A 24862-nucleotide genomic window follows, 5' to 3' on the forward strand; every position below is an offset into this window, starting at 1 on the left:
ATTAACTTTTTATTATTTTCTTTTAATAGCACATCTGAGGAGCACATATTGTTTGAAGATGCAAATTTTCAACTGAAAATGATTGTTTTCATTAGTAAATTGTTTTGTTTTCAGTGTGTCCTTCAAATGTAATTCTGAGTAATTTGACCTCTGAGCCTATGGTTTGTCACCTGGATTATGACTGTACAGGAGTAGATTGCTGTGTACAGGTGGATATGGTCAGCAGGACAATGAGGACCAGTGTCAGATTGGATCCCTGCTCACATATAATGACCATATCACTGGAGAGGTTTTCTATCAAAGTGGACTTGCTGAATTATAACTTTGGTTAGTTATATTTTTACCATTTTGGTTTATTTATATGTGTAAATTGTGCTTTTTCTTACGATGATATTCAGAAACTGAGAGAATACAAGTGGCATTTACTTCATATTCTTGCATCTAACTTCAGGTAGCACATCAAAATACAGTTTGGTTGGCATGCTGAGAATGAAGTGAGTAGTGTAACCTTTTAAAGTCACATGTATTTGAGGTCTCAGCAGATTAGAACTGAATCATTTCAAAACAATGTGTTGTAATGGCTGTCAAATGTCCTGTATTTCAGTTTGAACATCAAAGACTTGACTGCAAAGAATTTGTATGCTGTTGACCTTGTTATCAGTGTGTGCTTTGAGAGCAATGGAACTTGTGTCATCGTGGCCTCTGTTCTCAGTAATGCTCACCTGCCTAAACCAACATGTGATTGGAGCACAAATCTTCAAGGTATCATATTTTTTTAAGTTTTAACTCTGGTTTGGTTGAGTTAAAAAGTCAAGATGTGCATGAAAATTCTTCAGTGTAACTTGGGAATGAATAGTACATTTTCCTTCTAGGCTTCTCGCTGAGTAACTGGCTGGAGATGACTATGAAAGTAAATGGAAGCACAAGTCCTCTTCCATCATATCTCCAGAACTTGTTTTTAGAGGAGCGTGGTATAGCTAACATGATGAAGGATACACCATGTAATCAAGCCTCGGATCCAATCTACACGGGCACAAAAGTTGATGGATGGATATCATGTTAGATTCTTTGCATTACATTTCTATTTAATAATTATTTTATCTTATTAACTATTATATATTTTGACATTATGTAGGTTTTGCTTCTAATCTAATATGCAATTTTTTTTTCAGCTTGCACCCCAAGGCCCAACTTGCCTGTACTGCCTGCCGGAATCACCTGCAATAATCCCTCTACCTGCTCTGCTGCCACCTGCTGTATGGAAATCACTAAACTCAATAAACGGCCCATAGAAGTGTCTGTAGACTTCCATGAGTGTGCCAACTATTTGGATCTGTCTATAGAAAGAATACCTGTATCAGTATACCTACATACTTTTGACTATGGTAAGTGGGATCATTTTTAAATGTTCATCTTTCTCAGTTGTTTAATTTTCATGGTTACTACATGTATGAATTTTTATTTCATAAATAATTCCCATGAACAATGTAAATGTCTCTTGAAGTTTTAAAATATAAATAATATTTAAGGGTATGGGAATGAACATTCTCTTTGTTTTCCACCTTTCATTTAAAAGTCTCATGTTGAATCAACTCTTTGCAGGGAGGGAACATAGAATGTCATTGAAAGGTGTTTTTGAAGCAGTGTAAGTACAGTTTGTGATGTTTTCGATTTTAGCATTACATGTATTATAACATAACAGCATCTTATTTTCGAAAGCTTGAACATTTGAAGTTCACGTGTGGTTGTCTTTTAGGTACACCATCACAAGAAACGTCATGGAGAGGAAATATTATTTTGACATGTCTGTGTCAGCCTGCTATGAATCATCTGGGTGTGATGAAACTTTTGTCATCTTCAACCAGACTTCATTTGATATCAAGCAGTGCACATATAATGATGGTTTCTTGAACACCTGTAAGCATTTTTCTAAACTGTTGAATTGTAATGACTATAACAGTTACTGTAAGATTGAAGTTTATTGCCAGTTAAGGGACTAATGGTCAATATCTCACACATTGATGGTGAAAACATTAATTATGTTCTAAACCAGGAAGATATTTGCAGACTTCAAAGCAGTAAATAAGAAAATGATGCAAATTCAATATTTCAATGATTTTGAAAGAAAATTGTGTGTTTTACACCAATATTTTGACTGGAAAATATTAAACGCAGGTCTGTTTATGCAGACTTGATCTTTTGATATAAAGTGTATAATATTAATATCGTTGAAATATGTGAATATACTACCTGAGCAAGTTTGTGCTTTGTAAATGATGCTGTGAAAAATTTTGTGCATTTTCTCCTCTTCTTTAAAAATGTTGGTAAAATCCCAATAGTATGTGATGTCACAGAGATAATAAATGCCATTCAATTGTTTCCAATTTAATGTGTGTTTTGTTAATTCAAATTTTTCATAAAGTATATACTTTTATGAATATTTCAAGAGGTTTTCAAATTTTTTTCTATTATGGGAGCAGGAATATGCTTTTACCAAATATAGTTCTTTAGAATATATTGAGTTGTCATTTTATTCTCAGGTTTTGTTTTTATAAGTGGCATATGAAAAGAATCGGAAAATGAAGTAAAATATCTTCCTATTGGTATATAAACATTCTCTGAATAGCAACATCTTACTTCTTATACAATTAGAAATGTTTATAACATTGTTTTGCAGCATTTTCCTTGGCTACTTGGATGTCGGAAAGGTCTATAGCTGGAGAAGAAAACATAACAGCTCTTCAGTCCAATGAGCTAATGGTCGAACTGGGTCTGGATCATTTCTTGTCTAATCCAGACAGGTGCTCTCTGGATGATTCAATATTTGGAGCAGCCAATGACTATGGCTGGAACAATGGTAGGATATTGATTGATATTACCAAAAAAAAAACAAAAAATAAATGATCTTTCTACACAGCTTTAGCTGTATTTTCAGAGAATATTGGTATCTTAACTATAGGAATGTCTTGTTCATATCAGTTGCTTGATGTATTTTCCAGAATGCACCAGCTTCCCTAATGATACAGTGACCAATATAACAGTCACAGATAAAGTAAGATGCCACATCCCCTCCACCTGTGACAGGGTGTACTGCTGTGTGTATATCCAACAGGTCAGACATCATGCCAGACTGGAACTCAACATGGACACATGTAATTACCAGATGGAAGGAGCCATTGATAACCTTAGAAATACTTATGGTCTCTTTGAATATACATGGGGTATGTTAAAAACTTGAAACTATTTAAATTTTAGTAACATGCTGACAGTAGTTTACTTGTTTATGAATTGAGAGAGATACTATCTTATGAAATGTATCAATTGATTATTTATATTTTTAGCCCAAAATGAGCAATTATCTCTCCATGGAGTCATACGATGGGGGTAAGATTTATAGATTTATTCATTTACATGTATTCTATTATTATTATAATTTATGGGTGTAGTTATTGAAAGGGGATCTTGGTTTCTGTATTAAAAAAATTCAGTTAATTTGTATATTATTCATGGTATATGATTAAGAATGTAACAGAAGATGTAAAGATAATCAATCTCGGAAAACACTCATTCATAGTTCGAGGCATGATATGTAGTACATGGAAATGCCAGTGCATTAAATATGAATTTCATCCAATCTTAACATGCTTTCATTGATTGTACTTAGGTATCATGTGACTCATTTGAGTTCTAAGAAGAAGTTCACCGTGGACGGGACAATTAAGCTTTGTTTTGAACAGTCTTCTTGCAATCTGGATATAAATGTGTTCCAGAATTTACCATTAGGATATCAGACTTGTGCTCCAAATGACACTGTACCATTTAAAGGTCTGTCATAAATGGGTTTTGCATCTGGTTCATGGAGTTAGCATTTAGAATATTTCCAAAACTTCAAAAATGCATATATAAGAAAAACAGTATACTTTGAGGAATGTTTAAATACATGTAAGGTTTAATTGCATTGAAAATTCCTCATGTAAGCATTTTAAAAAAAAAAAATATTATAAAATTGATTATTTTTAGTTGTATTAAGTAAATACTTTTATATAATTATGAAGAAATTCCTAAAAAAAAAAAAAAGGGGGGGGGTGTCTTGGGTTCGTGAAGCAAACTTAAATCACAGTAAGTCAGAATGTGTACATAGCCTTGTAGTTTTGTTTTGTTTTGTTTTTTTAGCTCACCTGAGCCTTCAAGTGAGCTTTTCTGATCAAAATTTGTCCGTTGTCTGTTGTCGGCGTCGTAAACTTTTCACAATTTCATCTTCTCCAGAACTACTGGGTCAATTTCAACCAAACTTGCCACAAAGTATCCTTGGGTGAAGGGGATTCAAGTTTGTTCAAATGAAGGGCCATGCCCTCTCTCAAGGGGAGATAATAAAGAATTAGTGAAAAATTAATAGCATCTTTTAAAAATCTTCTTCTCAAGAACCACAGGGCCAGGAAAGATGAAACTCATGTGGAAGCATCCTCAGGTAGTGTAGATTCAAGTTTGTTCAAATTATGACCCCCGAGGGTAGGGTGGGGCCACAATAGAGGATCAAAGTCTTAAATAGAAATATATAGAAAAAATTTTTAAAATCTTCTTCTCAAGATCAGCAAAGCCATGATGAGTCATATTTATATGGAAGCATCCTCAGGTAGTGTAGATTCAAGGTTGTTCAAATCATGACCCCCAGGGGTAGGGCAGGGCCACAATGGAGGATCAAAGTTTTACATAGAAATATATAGGAAAAATCTTTAAAATCTTCTTCTCTAAGACAGCAAAGCCATGATGAGTCATATTTATATTGAAGCATCTTCAGATAGTGTAAATTCAAGTTTGTTCAAATCATGACCCCTGGGGGTAGGGCGGGGCCACAATGGAGGATCAAAGTTTTATATAGAAGTATATAGAAAAATCTTTAAAATCTTCTTCTCAAGAACCACAGCAAAGCCATGATGAGTCATATTTATATGGAAGCATCATCAGGTAGTGTAAATTCAAGGTTGTTCAAATCATGACCCCCAGGGGTAGGGCGGGGCCACAATGGAGGATCAAAGTTTTACATAGAAATATATAGAAAAAATTTTAAAAATCTTCTTGGGAACAGCAAATCCCTGATTTTTTCATATTCATGTGGAAGCATCCTCAGGTAGGGTAGATTCTATTTTGTTCAAATTATGACCCCCGGGGGTAGGGTGGGGCCACAATAGAGGATCAAAGTCTTAAATAGAAATATATAGAAAAAATCTTTAAAAACTTCTTCTCAAGAACAGCAAAGCCATGATGAGTCATATTTATATGGAAGCATCCTCAGATAGTGTAAATTCAAGGTTGTTCAAATCATGACCCCCAGGGGTAGGACGGGGCCACCATGGAGGATCAAAGTTTTACATAGAAATATATAGGAAAAATCTTTAAAATCTTCTTCTCAAAGACAGCAAAGCCATGATGAGTCATATTTATACTGAAGCATCTTCAGATAGTGTAGATTCAAGGTTGTTCAAATAATGACCCCCGGAGGTAGGGCAGGGCCACAATGGAGGATCAAAGTTTTACTTAGAAGTATATAGGAAAAATCTTTAAAATCTTCTTCTCAAAGACAGCAAAGCCATGATGAGTCATATTTATATTGAAGCATCTTCAGATAGTGTAAATTCAAGTTTGTTCAAATCATGACCCCCAGGGGTAGGGCGGGGCCACAATGGAGGATCAAAGTTTTACATAGAAATATATAGAAAAAATTTTAAAAATCTTCTTGGGAACAGCAAATCCCTGATTTTTTCATATTCATGTGGAAGTATCCTCAGGTAGGGTAGATTCTATTTTGTCCAAATTATGAACCCCGGGGGTAGGGTGGGGCTACAATAGAGGATCAAAGTCTTAAATAGAAATATATAGGAAAATATCTTCTTTTGAAGAACTGCAAAGCCATGTTTAGTCATTTTGATATGGAAGCATCCTCAGGTAGTGTAGATTCAAGTTTGTTAAAATGATGACCCCCGGGGATAGGGTCGGGTCACAATTTTTTTGGTAATTTTTTTTTAAATCTTAAAAGTACAACAAAGCCATTTGTTATATTGACATGGAAGCATCATCAGGTAGTTTAAATTCACCCCCCTCCCCTTCGGGTAATCTTTTCAATACTGAACTGATATGTGCTTTTGCCAAGCCAAAGTGCTCAGGTGAGCGATGTGGCCCATGGGCCTCTTGTTACAGTAAATACAGTGAATTTGAATTACAGTCGAAGAAAGTCTATGTGCAGTATTGTTAACTTTAATTTTCTGTGTCAGTTTATATCTAATAAGCATTTTATATATGATTGAAAATTTGACTTTTCTGAGTCTGCTTCATCATCCTGGGACTTAAATTTAAGATAAATTTGCTTTTTACTTCGCAGGTGTAAGCTTTGACTTTTGGAGACAGACACAGTGCACTCCATTTACATTTACCCCTAGTAAGAAAAATTTCATGCAAATTACAATCATGTTAAAAAATCAAGTTAAGAGGAAATGAATATGTTGGAAAAGAGAAATATGAGAAACATTGACTATTGAGAATTAAATTGTAGGTTCATGTGCAAATATTGCTGGAGTCAATTCACCTGTTGCTCTGTCAAAATGTAACTATCTTCCTGACTGCACCGGGTTGGAATGCTGTATAGATAGTGCCTACATACTTGGAAATCGCTCTATCTACTTCAAGATCAGAATGGATTGTAATTATTTAGAGTACCAGATTGAGTCCAAATCTGTCACAAAATCTCTGACAGCCCTCACTGATGGTAAGTACTTAGAGATAATTCAATTGAAGAACAAAAAGATAAGTGCTCTAAGATTAAATAAGTTTTTTTAGGGGGGGGAGAGGGGGGGGGGTTATTTGACTATCTTTAACACCAACCAGTTAAGAGTTTGGTAATATAGACACAGAATATTTTTCATATTCAGTTCATTATGATCTTTCTGTGATTTTTTTAGGTACATTGTACACAGAGGATATTGGCACGGGACCCTCCTTCCAGCTGAGATATCAGAAGACACAGACTGGTGTTGAGTATGCCCTTGGAGCCAGTCTTGTCTTTAATGGAGTGACATCAGATCCATCAGAAACAGTCACACATGATATATTGAATCATACAACTGTTAGATTTAGTGCTGCTTCTTGTACTGGGAGAAAGCGTAGAAGAAAGAGACAAGCCCAGACCACTGAACAGTAAGAAAATACTAAAGCAATGTATTTAGTACTGTGAAGTACACCTTTCAATTGTTCCATTCAATTAAGGTTGCATTTAACAAAAATAATGTATCAATTCAAATCTTTCTACCAAACAAAGCATTCAGATTCAAAAATATAATCGTTTTATATTTTTTAAAATTCTTGAGCACTTTTTTTTTCATTTTCTCTCAACAGGCTTGATCCAAAAGATTTTTCATCAGGACTAAGAATTTTGATGAAGAATGGAGCTTCTTCAGAAGAGATTGAAGCTTTCAAACAAAAGTGTGAAGAAGCTGATGTAAGTCTTGCTAACTGAAGATATTACTTTATTTTTTCTTTTATTATTATTTTTAAGGAGTTATTTGATTGCATAGATATGTTATGGGAAAGTGAAAAGATAATTTACTGTGTGATATTTTGAAATTATATACATGTGTTTACAGAAAGCAGAAAAGGAGAAGAACTTGCAGGGAGCACCTGTTGCAGAGGATGACTTCAGTACAGGTATCAAGTCTGGAATTGAGGCTTTAGGAGCAGGAAACCCCATGACAATCCAGACAGGTGGACCCTTACCAGGAACTGTCACAGTACAAGGAGGTCAGCACATTTAAACATCACTGAAATGTTTCTTCCAATTTTTTTTCCCATTTATACTATATACATGTGTTGTAAGAATGCTCTTTTGTTATTGTTATTGACATCCAATTGATATTTTGATGACCCACTTCACAGTGACTATTACTGCGTGAAGACAGGAATTTAACTACAAAACATTTGATATCTAATTACTGTATACAGGGAAATTTTCACTCCCGTTTTATTTTCGCCAATTTCGTCCTACATACAAGTGGGCAAATTTAAAATTGGGCGAATTCAAAAAACACAGTATAGTTTGTTAAACAGAATTGTGACTGAGTGAATTTAAAACAGGGCAAATTGTTTGCAAGTGTGAAAGGGTGAAAATAACCCTGTATACAGTACTACTTTCTCACGGTGAATTTCTTAAAAGTTCAATACATTTAATTTCCTTACATATACATTGTACATTAGGTGACGCTATAACTGGGATGATTGGAACTGTGCAAGAAATTGCTGGGCGAGCTAAGCAGGCCTTCATCGTGGGTCAGGGGTTATCACCAGAGGGAGCTAAGCTGTTAGGCAAGAAGTTAGCTTGTATGACCATTGGTGATCTAGAGGGCTTATTGGAAATGAAGAATATTGATCCTTTCAAAGTGGCTGAACTGATGGGACATCTCAAGGATCTGGCCAAAGCTTTGGTGACTTAATAATATCATTTGTTAAGTTGAAAATGATATAAATTGTGTATAGACGGTTGCAGAAAATTGTATGAATGATTTAATAAGGTAATCTTTGAAGTAGAAAATGTATAGATGGTTACAGAAAATAGTATGAAGATAGTATTTTATGAATGTGTTTGACGATGATTTACATGTTTATGATTTCTTTTTTTCCAGTACTCTGAATTCATAACCAAGGTGTTGAGCGATGCTGAAAACATCTTCGAAAGTTTTGATCTGGAGCTTAAAGGAGATTTTAGTTTTCCTAAACAAAACGTAAACTTCTTCAAATTCAACAAGATCTTTTTTGTTGGTGGCTTAATCACAATGACATTTGGTAAGTTTTATAAGATTTTCATTATTTTCCCTGATAATTTTAAAACATTTCTATGGTCACATTTACCCAGTGTCTTATCTTATAATTACAATGAAATAGTTTAAAACTAAACTTCCATGATTTTGTAACATTCTGGCATCTGTAAGGTGTGTAAAGATATTTGAAACAGAGATGATTAAAGATGTAGATTTATATACTGTCAAAGCACATTATTTTTGTCATTATTAGTGTCTTGTCATAGTTTTGTACATAGATGTCATTTTTGTGTGTACAATGTAGGTTTTGGAGCAGATGGTTACTATGGTATGAAGTTTGTGGTTGGAGCCAAGATCATGGACATGAAGGGCACTGCTGGTTGTGAACCTTATGGTGGGGTGTCTGTGTGGGGAGAACTTGGCATTGGCTTATTACTGTATGGAAAACTTCGTCTGGAGGGAAACATCATGGATATGGGATTCCCCACCACTGCTGAAATCGGATTCAAGAAGTTCCCCCTGGATGTCCAGTAAGTTGTGAAGCATTGATTGATTCTGACAACTTGCACATTTATAGTTCTATCAGAATAGTTACATAATAACATTTTGATTTTTTTTAAGACTGACTATGTACCTGCGTTTGACCCCAATCAAGTTGACATTGTACGCCCTGGTGACACTAGAGGTTGATCTAGGCTTTACAAGCTTTAAGAAAGTTTTATTTAAAACCAAACTCTGGCGATACAAAGCTCCAAGTATTATGAAGTTACTTATAGACAACACAAAGAAAGAGGAGGATAAGTCACCTCCAGAAGTCAAAAGCTTTGGGGTAAGTCAATGAACAATACTAGCTAACTTTAATTTTTACTTTTAAACATACTTTGTGTGGGACAGTTAATTTATTTCTGGATGATTAAAATGATTGAGCAAAATAAGAACCTGGATGTCCAAATACATGTATTCTTGAAAAAAATGCAATTTTTTTTATTACCTGTTCTGGTAGAAACTTTTGATTAAAGAAAATGAAAATTTATCTCAGGGTGACACCAAGGAGGGAGAATGTGGAGTACTACAGGAGATTGGACGTGACCATACAGAGCCTGAGTTCACTGTGTTCCTTGAAGCTGAGGATGACAGAAGTAATGTTATTCTGACCCTAGACATTGGTACTAATCCAGGAGGTATTGATGTGATGTCAGGCAAAGAGCTTGGAGGCTTCTCAACAACCCTCAATGATGTACGTTTTCTGCTCCTTTCTATCTCACATATTATCTTAGTGTATAGTAATATTTGGGGAGGGGGGGATTCAGGATGTTTTGTTGGATATTTGAACATGATAATAATCTTCTAGTGTTGTTGATATTTAGTGCATATTTTTTAGAATTCCTACTTCATAAGATTTTTTGAACTGTCAGATATATCATATGAATTCAAATGATATGTACATTTTTCTGGAAAATTAGACAAATTCAAATGCAAACTTAATAGAAAATTTGAGCTTCTGATCAACATTCTTAGATACTTCAGCCAGCTGGTCTTCCCTTATATTTCACTGTCCATGTGGCAAATGAGGCAGGAAATAGTGTCAGGGCATCTTGTAAGTTACCTACCTATGACATGACTATACCAGGGGGTAGAATGACCGAGGCTTTCCGATCCACCAGTAATGCCAAAGTCCTGAAAGGTACTGTCACAGTGTATGATGACTCAGCTATTGAGGTGAGCCAGGTAGCAGTAGGGTACGGAAAGGACATCTATGGGGAGCAGATTATCAGATGGACCAAATCAGACATACAAACCAACACTATAGACTACAATGTTGGTGAGTATTTGTCAAATTCAGTTGGTGAAAATTTTAAGATTCATATTTTATTTTATATTTCTTATTTATTATAAATTTGTGAAGTATTTCAGACACTTATCTTTATCTTTTAATATCTAGACTGTAAAGAATGGAAGACAGTGTACCATGAGAATTAATTTTTGATCATAAATATTCGAAACATTTTCATAACAACATTTCATGAACATGACTCCTTTTTGTTCTCATTTTTTAACAGCACCTGATCCCTTGCATCAAAAAGTACTGACCTTGTTTTCTGATGGCAAAATGGCCAGACTGGTTGGAAGGGGAATCGTGGTTGCTGAGTTCCAAAAAATCTCCACCCCAGGAGAGTGTGCCACAAAGTGTAACTCAATGCATGTCTCCAAGTGCCTCAGCTTCAACTATGACTTTGGAGAGAGTGGGCATTGTGAACTGTTAGAAGGAATAGAGGGACATGACCACAAAACTTCATTAGTAAGGAGATTCTATCAAAAAATGCTCTCTCATACATACAATTTAAATTAGATATGATAGATTATGTATCACATTATTTTTGTGAATTAAGCCACTATTCGTTACAAATCAAGAAAACTTGAAAATTCTTTTATAGGAAATGTTATTCTTTTGATTCTCTTTAATTAAAATATATACATTTCTTTTACTTTACTTTTATAGGATGGTCTGTATATGCATTATGAAAAACTTGGCATTGGATCAAATATGGCTTTTGAGTATTCCAACCTCCAGATGCTTCATAACAAGCTGCACTACTTTAACTTCCATGTGACCAATGTGTTAGGATATCAAAACATCCTGTCTTCTCAGTCAATCATTACAGACTTAACCCCTCCACACTACACAGAAGGTAAAACTGCTCAAATATTAATACATAGTTTTATTTGTACTCTTAATATAAAGATGAAATATTTACTGAAAATAAGTTCTAGAAATGAAATAATAAGGTTGCCTGAATTTGATTTATTTATTTTTTTTTTTTTCATGTGTTAAGTTTTTGAGATTTTAACACAAAAGTAGAAAAATGTTGCCTTATATAAACACTACAGTAATGTTCTTATGTCTTACCTGTCAAAACAGGTGTGTCTGACAGGGATTGATATTAGTCCCAGTTATTTTTGCCATACATGCAAATCAGTGACTTTTGGTTATGACAACTGTATATTGATATGTACATATATTTTATTTGCTGATGACCCCACTTCAAGCATGTAAAATGCCAGTCTCCGTATTTGTTTCCACTTTGTATGTAAAATCTTAGTTTTGTATGAAATGAGAAGGCCCAAAGGTAGAATAGTGCAGTCCAGTTACTGCATGGCTATACCTTCTCTAAATAAAATATTATGCTAAATATAAAAAAAATACTGTAAATTAAAAAAGTAATTGTCTTGTTCAAATTGAATGCCTTGTTGCTTTGCTGTTTAGATGGTGTGTTTTATTGTATCATTCAGCACAAATGAATGTATCCAGTGACATCAAGGAAATTGTGAGCTGTCCAGATATAATTCCCAATGACCGTACAGACTGGGAGAGGATTCACTGCATTGGGGTGGATCCTAAGTTTAAGAACCACCGTATTGTGGTGGATGGAGAGGGTTCAGAGACAGTATACAATGGTCATGAATTTAAAACAGATCTGAGGTACACCAGAGCCAACAGATATGTCTCAGGTTCGTGTTGTCCCCAGTACAAATTTAATTCATTTATACTTTAAAAAAAACAAACAATTTGTCAGTACATAGATCTGCATTGCACACTATCAGATTATTTTTTTTTTTCACATCTGCAATTGTACAAATTATGATATATCCCAGTTGAATGATCTTAGGGGTTTTTTTTGTCCCCCGCGAGGGGACATTAAATCTCATTTATCTGTCTGTCTAGCTGACCGTCCATCCGTCACAAAAACTTTAACCTTGGTTATAACTTTTAAATTAGAAGAGATAGTGCTTTCATATTACCTGTGACAAGACCTTTCCAAATATACTATGATTTTTGACCCTGTGACCTTGACCTTAAAGTTTGACCTACTTTTCAAAAAAGTTATCTTTGCTTATATCTTTTGATTGCGAAGAGATAGGGCTTTCATATTTGACATGTGCATTACTTGTGACAAGACCTTTTCAAATATACTATGTTTTTTTTTTACCCTGTGACCTTGAAGTTTGACCTACTTTTCAAAATTTTTATCTTTGCTTGTAATGTGCATTACCGGTGAGAAGGTGCTTCCAAGCATGCTATGATTCTTGACCCCCTGACCTTGACCTTCATGTTTGACCTAATTTTCAAAAATTTAAACTTTGGTGATATTTTTTGAATGACATATGATAAGGCATTTAAATATTTGACAAGTGCATTACCTATGTCAAAATTTTTCCAAATGTGCTATGATATTTGACCCCATGACTATGACATTCAAGTTTGACATAATTTTTCAAACATTTCTTCAGTGTAGCTAGCTTCTGAGTGAGCAAAGATTAGGGCATTCATATTTGACACGTACATTACCTGTGACAAGCATTTCCAAACGTACTATGATTTTTAATCCCATAACCTTGACCTTGAAGTTTGACATAATTTTCAAAAATTTTAACATTGCTAATACATTTAATGGCATCTCATCCACTAAGACACCGAAAGGGGGGACCACAATTCTTTGAATTTTCTTGTTACCAGTGAATTACAACTTGGAATTTTTTGGTGATTATCTCCTATGATTTCAGCTAACTGGGATGGGATCTATGACTATGAGACTGGATTGCTTGGTTACTCTGTAACAGTGGGCACTCAGCTGTGTGAGGAGAAACTGAAGGAACATCATGATCCCCATGCACACTTGTTTGACCCCTCCCAATGGACCAACAGTGTCATGATGACCCCTCTGGTACCTCCCAGACTTCCAGGTAAATTTTGAATCATAGAAAAAAATGATAAAGAATGTTGTTTTGCCCACTGCCTCCATTGTAAATTTTGCAAATGATAAATCATAATTGTGATTTGATTTCGGTTATAATAGATCCATATATTTTTACAAAACTTTGTACATGTACCTTCTCCATTTGAAATTGATCTTATTTTGACAAATTGCAGGAAATTCTAAAAGAATGTGCAATTATGATTTTAATAAGTATAAAATGAATGCCTTATTAATGACTTGACAATATTACACATGAATAATATGATGTATTCTATAGATGGACCATACTTTGTGACGGTACGTGCTATCAACAAAATAGATTATGGTGGTCCCTTGGCTCTGTCTATTTGTCACTCCACACCATACATCATCGACAACAGCCCTCCATTTATTTATGAGATTTACAATATCAAATATGATGAAGAGAATTTCAACTTGAGTATGAGCCACAATTCTACGTAAGTGTAATTTAATTTGAATAATCAAAAGAAATTGAAAAAAAAAGCATGTAAACATTATCTAATGAAGATTTTTGGGAATTATTCTGTCAATCAATTTGTTCTGCAACAGTAAACTTTTATTAGATTAAGATAAAAAAAAAAAAATGTGTGAGTCCAATATAAATTTAATGATGAGGGTTCAGTAATGGATAAATTGGAACACAACAGAAGATTAAAGATCACAACAAAAAATTTTCAGTTTCTAATGTATCAATAAATGAAAATTCTGTTTGCTTTATATAGAGATCCTGAGTCAGGCTTAAACAGGAATGACTTCTGTCTAGGAAGGACAACGAGAGACTGTGATGAATTAATGTGGACTCCAATCGACTTCAATCCAAACATCACTCTGTTACATAGAATCACTAATGGTGTACCTGTCTGGGTCAAAATTAAGGCTGTAAATAATGGTAAATATCACCGTAGGCGTAGATTGTCTCCACTGTAGTCAGAGTCTTTGATGAATTGGTAAAGATGGGCATACATATTTAATAAAAATGCATACTGCCCAGACAAAAATGAAAATTCAAAAACATATATGATAAAATTAATACAATTAATCCAAATCAAAAACAATAAAAACAATTGCACCTTGAAATGTATTTTTTGTATATTCTTGTGCAGTCCATTTTAGATGATTTTTGGTGAAATTTACTAAATAATATTTAGAGATACATGTATTTATTAATATGATTGAATTTTTCTCTGTTTATTTGTAGTGGACTTGAGGACCATTGGAATAGCAGACTCCCCTATCATTGTTGACCAGTCTCCCCCTGTGGCAGGTCAAGTATATGATGGAGAGACTTCTGGTGAAGACCTGATGTACATGAAAGATAACAACAAGGTAAAGATATACTTGTCTCCTACAAGGAAAAAAAAATACTTAATATCAACTTCGAGTCTTGAAGCTTAAACAATGTTTATGAAGAATAAGAAAAGTTGAAATGCATCAGCAAAAGATTTTAAAGTACAGAATCATCATTTCAGATCTGCAGCAACTGGCAACACTTTTTTGACCCTGAATCTGGTATTGCCATGTACATGTTAAGTGTAGGATCTGAGAAGAACATTTCTATAACTGATGTTGCCAACCGGACTCAGTTTTCTGCCAGAGAGAGCAAAGCCTGTATAGAACTGCCACCTCAGAGATACCTCCAACATAACCAGATCTACTACACCACAATATGGGCGTACAATGGAGGCAACAAACAACTCAATGTGTCTGTGATTTCTGACGGAGGTCTGTTATCAAAACGTGAAATTCAATTTCATTTTAAACAACTAATGAATTTTATAGTTTTAAACAAGGTAATCAATTCTAAATGTATTTTGAAACTTCACCATGAAACATAATTTTCAGGTGAAAATTAATCAGAAAATAAAACTGTGGTGTTTTGGTGTTTCTAAAAATGTTAAGATGTTTTTAAAAAATTATTTATTGGTTTATTTTTTTGCTCCAGTGCTGGTTGACCTGACAGAACCTGAATCCGGAGAAGTGATAGATGGGAAGGAGGCGACCTTTACTGACCTTCAGTTTACAACCAATCAGGCCAAAGTTGAGCTTCAGTGGAAAGATTTCCAGGATCCTGAGTCACTGATCAAACAGTATGAAGTACAAGTGGAAAGTGCCAAGTGAGTTCATATGTCAGACTGTAGAGATGATTTATAAGTAAACAAAAAACAGATATTTAAAAATACATGTCGGATTATTCAATACAGCAGGTAGACCTGACACATTTCTATGCAAAGAAATAAAATACAGAAAATGGAAAAAATTTGCATTAAAATGTTAATATTGGGATTCTTTGTTGGGTTAACATGGTTTGATGCTTTCATAATAACATTATATTCTAGGAACATGAGTGAAGATTATGTCCTTGTAAGAAACTGGACATTATTCTCCAATGCCACCAACAGTGTTACATGGTTGAACTTCCATCATCAACATAGGGACCGTATCAGAACCACTCTGAAGACCACTAATGGAGCCCTGCGGTCGATTTCCAACTCAACCGACAGCTTTGTGGTGGACCTGACACCACCTCTGTTACTGTACATCAGGGATGGGGCGAGTGCCAAAGACAGGGATTATCAGGTTGGTCTGACCTCTACAGAGGTCTGCTTGCTAGGTTACCAGAGATACTTCAGTTGTTTGAACCAATTAAGATTTCTATAAGGATTTTAGATTTAACAAAGAGTAGATAAAAAATGGAAACATGAAATTGCTCAGAGAAGCTTGATTCTTGTTATTCTGGTGTCTGCTAAGACCCATTGGCCTTTCGTATTTTGTAGACTAAATTTTTAGAAAAAAAAGTGTTGTATTAGATTGCATATTATGCTTCTGTAAAAAATGGAAATTTATTTTGCAGTCTGAGCTGGATAGATTGACAGTAAGCTTTAGCTATGTGGACAAGGAGTCTGGTGTCAATCATTACAAAGTCCAGGTCTATGAACTGTATCAGGGAACAAGAACACAGAAATACCCAGGTTAGTTTATGGTCATTTATAGTTACACATGATTAGATTATTTAAACATTCATTTTGCTATTTTTACATTTCATTTAAAAAATCAAACAATATATATATGCTCGTCTCTATATTGATTAACTCCGTGCAATCTCAATCACAGAGGAGATTCATGTTTGTTTTATATACAGCTACGAAGAATGATTGGAAGGAATTGTCAGACAAAACAGCTACTAGCTACACTTGGACAGGACTGACTCTGAAGGAAGGAGCCCGCTACAGTATGAGAGTGGCAGCCATTAATAATGCTGGATATCTTGCACCATTTGAAACCAATGGTGTCATCATTGATACATCTCCACCCATTGTAAGTAGATTACCAACAATGATGCCTTTCAACAGTTATCAAAGCTTAATACTAAATAACATGTAATACTGACAATTTTTTTTATTTAAAAGGATTTTGTGCAATAAGCTTGAAACTGTTACTTTTATTTCCTTACATTTGAATTTTCTAGTTATGCATACTTTAATAAATTGATATTATACAGTTTTGCATTTTGTTTTCCTAGGTGTTCTGGCTAAGGGTAGGAGTGATAGGAGGAGCTCCAGAGCAGAAGGTAGAGGGGTATGTGTGGCAAGCTGACACCAAGGGAATTAAGGTCTCCTGGTTAAGTGATGATCCTCAGTCTGGAATTGCAGGTTATAGGGTAGCAGTTGGCACCACTCCAGGTAAGGCACAGTAATTCACATTTCGTCACACGAATAATTGCACTTTTAGCAGTTATCTTTGACCCAGCAATGAAAAGGGGGGGGGGGGGGGGTCCAATTTACATGTAACTAGGACAAAAAACAAGTGAAATACTTTTTTCAAGGGGCAACCTTGGCCAAGATTACTGCAGTATTTTAAGTCAGCAATTTCTTGGACATTCAAAACTGATTCCCTAGCTTTTATTATGTAGAAGGAACAGATACTCTAAACTGGAAGGCAGTAGGAGCTGAGAGTAGTCAGTATATCACAGGACTGAACCTTGAGTTGACCAATCAAACAACTAAAACACCTGTGTATTATGTCTCAATGAAAGCAGAGAATGGAGCCGGGATTGTCAGCACTCAAGCCATTACATCCACTCCTATAGTGGTGGTACCAGAAGATAAAGCAGGTAAAGTCTTGTCCAACTATTCAGACTCTGCTTTTCAAATTTTTGACCAAAATATCAGTTTTTTAGTTAAGAGCTTTAATTAAAGTCAGAGAATTGTAGAAAAGTGGATTCTTGTTGCTATATGATGCACATGGATACTAAAATTATCAGAGATTGAAAAATACCACTTGGAGTGAAATAAATCAAGATCTGTTGTTTTATTATTGCCTTCTCTTTTTCAGGTATTGTTGTTGATGGAGCTGAAAATGTTGATAAAGTGATAAATAATGGTGCAGCAGTAGACATTACCACAGATGTGGACTATCAGCTGGATTCCAGCACTGTATCAGTCCAGTTCTCTGGATTTGAGTCCTCTCTTCATGGGGTCATGCACTTTGAAATGGCAGTGGGCACAAATCCTGATGGCGGAGAGGAGGTTTTGGCTTACACTGACTTCAACATTGTTCACATTGAAGAGTCCAACACTACTGGAAATGGTAATTCAACAATATTTACAATTTTGTTTTCAGTCTTCATTTGTTTTATTGAATTCATTAATGAAAAAAAAAGTTATTTCAGGATAATATTTTAAAAATTACCATAGTGATTGTACTGATGAAGAGTTGAAAATTAACTGAAAATTCTTGACAGGTTTGACCAGTTCAGGTTATGCCCAGGCCAATCTCCCACTTAAACCTAACATGACATACTACTCCACAGTAAGAGGGGTGACAAATGATGGGAATGTATTACAGACAACCTCTGATGGATTTACTGTGGACCAGTCACCCCCAACAATCACTATTGACAGGTCTGATTAGCAATTCATGTTCAATGCTATTGAGCATAATGTTTAGAAAAAATTTCCAAGGATAAAAAGATGGGTTACAAAAGACCTTGAAGTAATGGAAAATTTGAACAATTTTTATTACAGACTAACAAAGCATTCCGCAGCAGACTCGGCAGTTGGAGAGGGAAGCATGGTTTATGAGTCGACAGAAGATGCCTTATCTGCTATGTGGCATTACAATGAGACAGAGTCTGAAATCATCAGGGCCTGGTATGGAGTAGGCACATATCCTTATGCTGATGACATTGCTATGCGAAAAGAAGTCCCCATCACAACCTCCCTCTCAAGTTTCTTAGCTAACAATGAAGTGAAACCAGATACCTCAGGTAGGATTTCAAATTCATTCAAAAGAACCAACAAGTTGATTTTCACCCTGTTTGCATTCTTTAGTGTTTAGACATTGCTTGATTCCGTGAGCTACAAATAGCTAGAAGATCTTTTTAAAAAAGTACATAACAATGTTGTGAATTATTTTGTGTGCAGGCAAACCAAATATTATAAGTGTGTGGACTGAGAACTCAGTTGGTCTGGTGAAGAAGGCCATGACAGGTGCTGTTATCATTGACCAGACCATACCTCAAGCTGGACAGGTCACATGTCCAGACTATATACAGGTATTCCATCATGATAGTACCATGAAAAGTTCAAAGTAAAATTTACCAAGATAGTTTCAGTTTATAGTTTATAATATATTTTATCATAAAATTTCATATTGACAGAATTTTGAATGAAGTCATAATGAAATTTTCATACTCATATACATGTGTTTGTACCTTGATATTATTTTGCACAATTTGTTAAGAAAAATTGTTATTTTTTTTTTCAAAGACAACAGTTCCAGTTGAATGCTCTTGGACAGGTTTTGTGGACACAGAGTCCCCTATCAAGGAGTATCGCATCATGATGGGTAATGCCAAGGGAGATAACTCTATATTTTCTGGAGGAGTCGTGCCAGGACATATTCACAAGTTCTCCATTCAAGGTATATTATGAAAATAACATGGCTAACCAGAAAAGAACGTCATCATATTATATGTAACTTCCAAAATGTTCAAGTACATGTATATCTAAAGTCTTTAATAAATGTATTGTGTACAAAGGATTACTTTTTGAAATTTTACAGTTGTTAAGGTCAAACATACATGTACTATCTGAATCCTTTCAGGTGCTGGAAGTAAAATGACCCATGGTGCAGAGTACTATGTAACAGTGACAGCAGTGAACACTGTGGATATGACAGTCAATGCATTCTCTAACAAGATTGGAGTAGACACCACCCCACCTAAAACAGGAGTAGTGGTGGATCTTAATTCTGTATACAGGATAGATGCAAAGAGCACAGATGAAACTGTCAGAATGAATTCTCTCATTTGCAAGACTGTTGAAGGTTAGATTTCTGAAATTTTCATTTATTTGTTCAAGATTTTGATAAAAAGGCTGATTTATTTCTTAAAATCTAAACCATACTTAACTGATACATATATTACATACAAAAACATTTTACATTTTCAGAGTGCAAAGCCTTGGATGCTATATGTACCGAGTCCTTGACTTCCCTGTCTGTTACTTGGATGCCGTTCACTGATCCCGAGTCCCAAGTTGTGGAGTAAGAATACATTTATACTGTAAACATACTTAAATAAGAGCATTCAAAATTTAGGGCAATCTTCCTCTTCAACTGATAAGCACAGTCAGAGATTAGCACACCTGAGTCCTGAAAACAACAAGTATTGGCTTAAATCATGTATTAGCATGTACAAAAATTAGCAGATATGAAAGAGTGTGAAAGCTGCTGAAATATATCACCGCTAAAAAGAAGTGAATTTACAGTAATAATTAAAATCTTAGGAGTTTAAAGATTGACATAGCAAACAAACTTCTTTGAAAGCTGCAATACATTTATGTATTTATTGATCTCAACCAGCAAAATAATTCAATTTAATATATTTAAAGCTGATGTTGTGTTGAAATAGATTTTAAGCTGATGTTATATTGATATAGATTTTAAGCTGATGTCATATTGATATAGATTTTAAGCTGATGTCATATTGATATAGATTTTAAGCTGATGTTATATTGATATAGATTTTAAGCTGATGTCATATTGATATAGATTTTAAGCTGATATCATATTGATATAGATTTTAAGCTGGTGTTATATTGATATAGATTTTAAGCTGATGTTATATTGATATAGATTTTAAGCTGATGTCATATTGATATAGATTTTAAGCTGATGCTGTGTTGATATAGATTTTAAGCTGATGTTGTGTTTGATATAGATTTTTAGCTGATGCTATGTTGATATAGATTTTAGCTGATGTTGTGTTGATATAGATTTAAGCTGATGTTGTGTTTGATATAGATATCAGATAGCTGTGGGAACATCCCCTGGTGGTGGTCAGGTCAAGGCTTTCTACACTATCCCAGCCAACAGTCAGCACCACACTGTATCAGGTCTCAATCTCAATGGATACAGACAGGTAAAACCAAGAAAGTCTGGTCTTAGTGGCATTATATGTGTTTGTAATGAAATATCGACACAGGAAATTGAAATGATCTATTTTATTGTTAGCTATATGTGTCAGTGAAGGGAGTCAATGGAGCAGGGCTGACCAGTGTGGCCACATCAAATGGAGTGTACATTTCTTATCTCAGCCAAGGGAAGCAACCTCTGTCACATGTGGGCGTCATGGATATGGTGGATGGGGAAACCATGGATGTGTAAGTACTATTAAAATTGAAATAGACGTCTCTGTTTACCCTCTTAAAAAAATTGTTGAGTAAGGCTTTTTTGTATATGTATGGCTGTTTTATTAAATTCTTCGGATTTTGTTCTTCATAGAGATTTTCAGACTGATCCATCTACCATTAGATCCAGTTGGGATGTTTCTGGTGACCCTTGTCCTCCTGTTAAATATGAGTGGGCAATCAGAAGACTTGATGGTTATGAAATTTCAAGTTTCTTTAGCACCAATAGTAAGTGATTTGCTATAGAATAATTTTGTTATTTAGATGATAAAAATCTGCACAATAATCTTTATTAAGGCATTTCATATTAGGCAATTAATATTTGTTTAGCAGTTTTAAAACTTTTTTAATGAGGCATTAACTAAAATACTGTAAATATATTAAACATTTCATTCTAAAAATAATACATGTATTATATAGTAGAACATATTAATGGCAATAATTTTGCTTGGTAGTGAGAACATTTGGACTGATTGATGGACTTAATATGAAAAATGGAGAGACCTACGTGAATTATGTCAGAGTGACCAACTCCATTGGTTACATGTATATCCTCCGCTCCAATGGTGTAACCATCCAAGAGAACCCTCTACTTCCTGGTAAAGTTTACGATGGAGACGTTGAAGGTTTTGACCTTAACTTCCTGCCCTCCGTAACCAAAGTGTATGCCAACTGGAATGGATTTGGTCTGCCAGCCGATGCCATCAAGCAAATTGATGTCAACAGTGGTAAGAATATAAAGTTGTTACTCCCCTGTAAGCTGATTTATTTTTTTAATGTATCCACCTGTCACACTTTCTGTGTCTTTTTTTTGGGGGGGGGGGGGGATTTATGGTTTTGAAAATTCATGTACAAATTGTAGCATTTTCATATTTTATACCAAATTTTATCTGTTTAATTTGTACTGTATGTCATATATTAAAACCTCAACAATTTGTGAAATACTGTGTATTTTCTTTGTTTCACTATTAAGGAAAAATTGATACAGATCTGCATGTTTGTATTTTTAATTCTCTACCTACGTGTAACTTATTATTTCAATGCTTTTAATAGGAAATCCTGGTCTTCAGACCGATAATTCGTTAATAGCTGCCCAAGATAAGAGTCAGCAGGTAGCCTACTACATGGTGGCCCTGGGTACTGATCGTCGCTTCAATAAGACAAGAGACAATGTTGTTCCGTATACTTTTGTTGGAGAAAATACTTCAGTGGTATTCACAGACCTTGAGTTGACTCCAGGAGTTGCCATGTACTATTTCTCAGTGTATGCATTCAGTAAATCTTTCTCCAAAACTCTGGTTACATCCAATGGATTTTATGTTGGATTCCAGGGTGGTGTCACTGGTGAGTAAGAAATTCATTTTTGAGAAGACTGTAAAATTTCAAGGTCACTTAGATATTTTGCCATCCATATTTAGGTCACCTGAGAATTTTGCTTTTGACACTAAGAAGAATTTTATTTGTTTTACTTTGTGTAGCTGGTGTCATCACAAGTCCTGGGAGCTGTGTGGGTAACAACACAGTACTGGAGGTTCAATGGGAGGGCTTCACATCCAAACTGGACATCCTAATGTATTATATAGCTATATCCAACAACACGGATGCCAATGGAACCAACTGTAAAAACTATGTAAGTATCAGTACCTATAAAAACATAAATAGTAGAAGAATTTTGATTTTTATATTAAAAAGACTATGTACCAAGGCAAGTTTTGTGTTGAATTCATTTTAAGAGTCAAATATATTTAGATGTTGGGTAAAAAATAACAGAGGAATATGTGCAATCATAGAAGTTCAGCTCAAAATTCATATATTTATGTTAATTTATGAATAAGGATATCCACAAAACTTCGCTTAATTCCTACAAAATTTATTTGATTCCACAGTACCTGCAGTATGTAAAAGGATTGTGTAAATTATGCATATTGACAATTTCTAATGATTGGATTGATTATAAAATGGTTATAATTTCCTTATACACAGATTGATGGAGGAAAAACTCCAGATGACGAAAGAAAGCTATTATTTAATGCTTTGGATGTCACCAATCAGGGACAAAATACCTACACAAAGTTGACCAATCTCACTTTGGAACAAGGAAAAACTTACTATGTCTGGGTGATGGGTATGTTTTTCAAACCTGTACAGTAGACCTTTGGATATAGGGACACCAGATATCTGGATGCTTCAACTTTCAGACAATTTTTTCTCTGATCAAAATTTTTTTTAGTGTTATTTGGTTTCGTTTATCTGGAATTTGGTATTTCAGATCTGAAAGTCTTTTTTCCCCACAAAATACTTATTTACATCACATTTTGGTTCAGTTATTCAGACAGTAGCTTTTTTTTAGTCAGTCAACTCTGGTAAACTTTCCTGAGCTGAGTAATGAATGTAAAACACTGACCTGGCTATTTGTTCCTAAAAGACGATCACCTATGACCTGTTATCAATGACTAACTGTTAATTGTAGTCGATATGTATGCATAAAACTCTGGCTTCTCTGACACGTGTGAAATTGCACTACTTATAGGTTATTTGCAGTTAGAGTACAGTAGTAACATTGGTTTAACATATTGCAATTTATAGACCTGACTGGAGTTTTGTAGTGTAGTTCTCTATGCACAGTTATTTTATATACAAATCAGAATTGTTCTTTTAGCTTGAATCTTTTATTTGATGACACTTTGTATCATGCAGTTAATGTCAGGTTTAGTATGGTTGAACATTCAAATTAAAATTAGACTCTACTGAAAGTTTGGTAAACTTAAAGCTCAACCTGACAGTAAGCTTGGGGGAGTTCAGTCATTAGAAATTGGCAAGGAGAAATTATTAATATGGCCATATAATAGGCCATATAAACGTCCAATGTACCGTTACGTTGTTTGAAGGAGTAATGTGTAGTAGTGCTTATATAAAGTATTTAACACAAAAAATCATATCAATATAATGAGCATTATTCACTATTGCCATTGTATAAAAAATCAAGGCAATTCATGTATTCAGATGCTTCACCTATCCAGACAATTTTGACTGGGAACCCAAAGTGTCCAGATAAACAAGGCTCCACTGTCAATCAAATGTGTTGATAAAAAAGATTTTTTGATTGACTTATTTTAAAAATTAATGTGTAAGTTTATACTGTTTTAATAGTAAATATGTTTCATTTGAATAATAACAGGAACAGACAAGTCTGGGGCCTGTGAAATGAACTACACAGAGTTTCTGGTGGACATAACTCAACCCAACATGGGTGTCCTCAGAACTGGTCCATGGTTTGATATGGTGAGTACTGAAGGCTTTGCCTGAACAAAGTAACAACCTCATCTTATATTCAATGATTTAAACAGGAAATCTTCATGGTCTTCAGATTGAGAAGTCTCCAACCGCTGCCCAAGATGGTTGGCAACAAAAATTATAAAGTATAAACTATGTATCTGAAATGTTTGCTTTTTCTGCTGATAAGGTCTTTAAAAAGAATCATGTACCACAATCATTTGATTCATATTGTCCTCAAATTGCAAATTTTCCTTCTTGCAAATATTTTGACAACTTGGATATGTAAGATTGTCCCAGAATTTGGGCTGACAAAATT

General features: G+C 34.6%; 1 protein-coding gene across 1 annotated transcript in view; it reads left to right on the forward strand.

Annotated features, from left to right (window-relative positions):
- The window catches only part of LOC133172002 (uncharacterized), a 106050-nt gene that overhangs the window by 69204 nt on the left and 11984 nt on the right, over positions 1-24862 (forward strand). The window contains exons 140-190 of the mRNA XM_061306800.1: positions 115-327; positions 452-494; positions 605-762; positions 873-1058; positions 1173-1385; positions 1603-1645; positions 1757-1917; positions 2678-2857; positions 3000-3221; positions 3342-3384; positions 3665-3825; positions 6377-6433; positions 6548-6760; positions 6954-7188; positions 7387-7489; positions 7635-7788; positions 8242-8468; positions 8667-8826; positions 9106-9331; positions 9423-9630; positions 9841-10038; positions 10320-10623; positions 10862-11100; positions 11302-11491; positions 12093-12311; positions 13365-13544; positions 13836-14016; positions 14302-14468; positions 14778-14905; positions 15049-15301; positions 15522-15693; positions 15916-16156; positions 16431-16548; positions 16719-16894; positions 17100-17259; positions 17490-17690; positions 17912-18166; positions 18321-18480; positions 18604-18845; positions 19003-19133; positions 19348-19501; positions 19685-19906; positions 20032-20125; positions 20885-21002; positions 21095-21243; positions 21365-21498; positions 21726-21998; positions 22324-22614; positions 22749-22900; positions 23254-23395; positions 24449-24552. Of these exons, the coding sequence (XP_061162784.1) occupies positions 115-327; positions 452-494; positions 605-762; positions 873-1058; positions 1173-1385; positions 1603-1645; positions 1757-1917; positions 2678-2857; positions 3000-3221; positions 3342-3384; positions 3665-3825; positions 6377-6433; positions 6548-6760; positions 6954-7188; positions 7387-7489; positions 7635-7788; positions 8242-8468; positions 8667-8826; positions 9106-9331; positions 9423-9630; positions 9841-10038; positions 10320-10623; positions 10862-11100; positions 11302-11491; positions 12093-12311; positions 13365-13544; positions 13836-14016; positions 14302-14468; positions 14778-14905; positions 15049-15301; positions 15522-15693; positions 15916-16156; positions 16431-16548; positions 16719-16894; positions 17100-17259; positions 17490-17690; positions 17912-18166; positions 18321-18480; positions 18604-18845; positions 19003-19133; positions 19348-19501; positions 19685-19906; positions 20032-20125; positions 20885-21002; positions 21095-21243; positions 21365-21498; positions 21726-21998; positions 22324-22614; positions 22749-22900; positions 23254-23395; positions 24449-24552 (8954 nt within the window). The remainder of the gene's footprint in view (positions 1-114; positions 328-451; positions 495-604; positions 763-872; positions 1059-1172; positions 1386-1602; positions 1646-1756; positions 1918-2677; positions 2858-2999; positions 3222-3341; positions 3385-3664; positions 3826-6376; positions 6434-6547; positions 6761-6953; positions 7189-7386; positions 7490-7634; positions 7789-8241; positions 8469-8666; positions 8827-9105; positions 9332-9422; positions 9631-9840; positions 10039-10319; positions 10624-10861; positions 11101-11301; positions 11492-12092; positions 12312-13364; positions 13545-13835; positions 14017-14301; positions 14469-14777; positions 14906-15048; positions 15302-15521; positions 15694-15915; positions 16157-16430; positions 16549-16718; positions 16895-17099; positions 17260-17489; positions 17691-17911; positions 18167-18320; positions 18481-18603; positions 18846-19002; positions 19134-19347; positions 19502-19684; positions 19907-20031; positions 20126-20884; positions 21003-21094; positions 21244-21364; positions 21499-21725; positions 21999-22323; positions 22615-22748; positions 22901-23253; positions 23396-24448; positions 24553-24862) is intronic.

This window comes from Saccostrea echinata, unplaced genomic scaffold (assembly GCF_033153115.1).
Source record: "Saccostrea echinata isolate AGI-Se365-2 ecotype Australia unplaced genomic scaffold, CSIRO_AGI_Sech_v1 ptg000054l, whole genome shotgun sequence".
Taxonomy (NCBI): domain Eukaryota; kingdom Metazoa; phylum Mollusca; class Bivalvia; order Ostreida; family Ostreidae; genus Saccostrea; species Saccostrea echinata.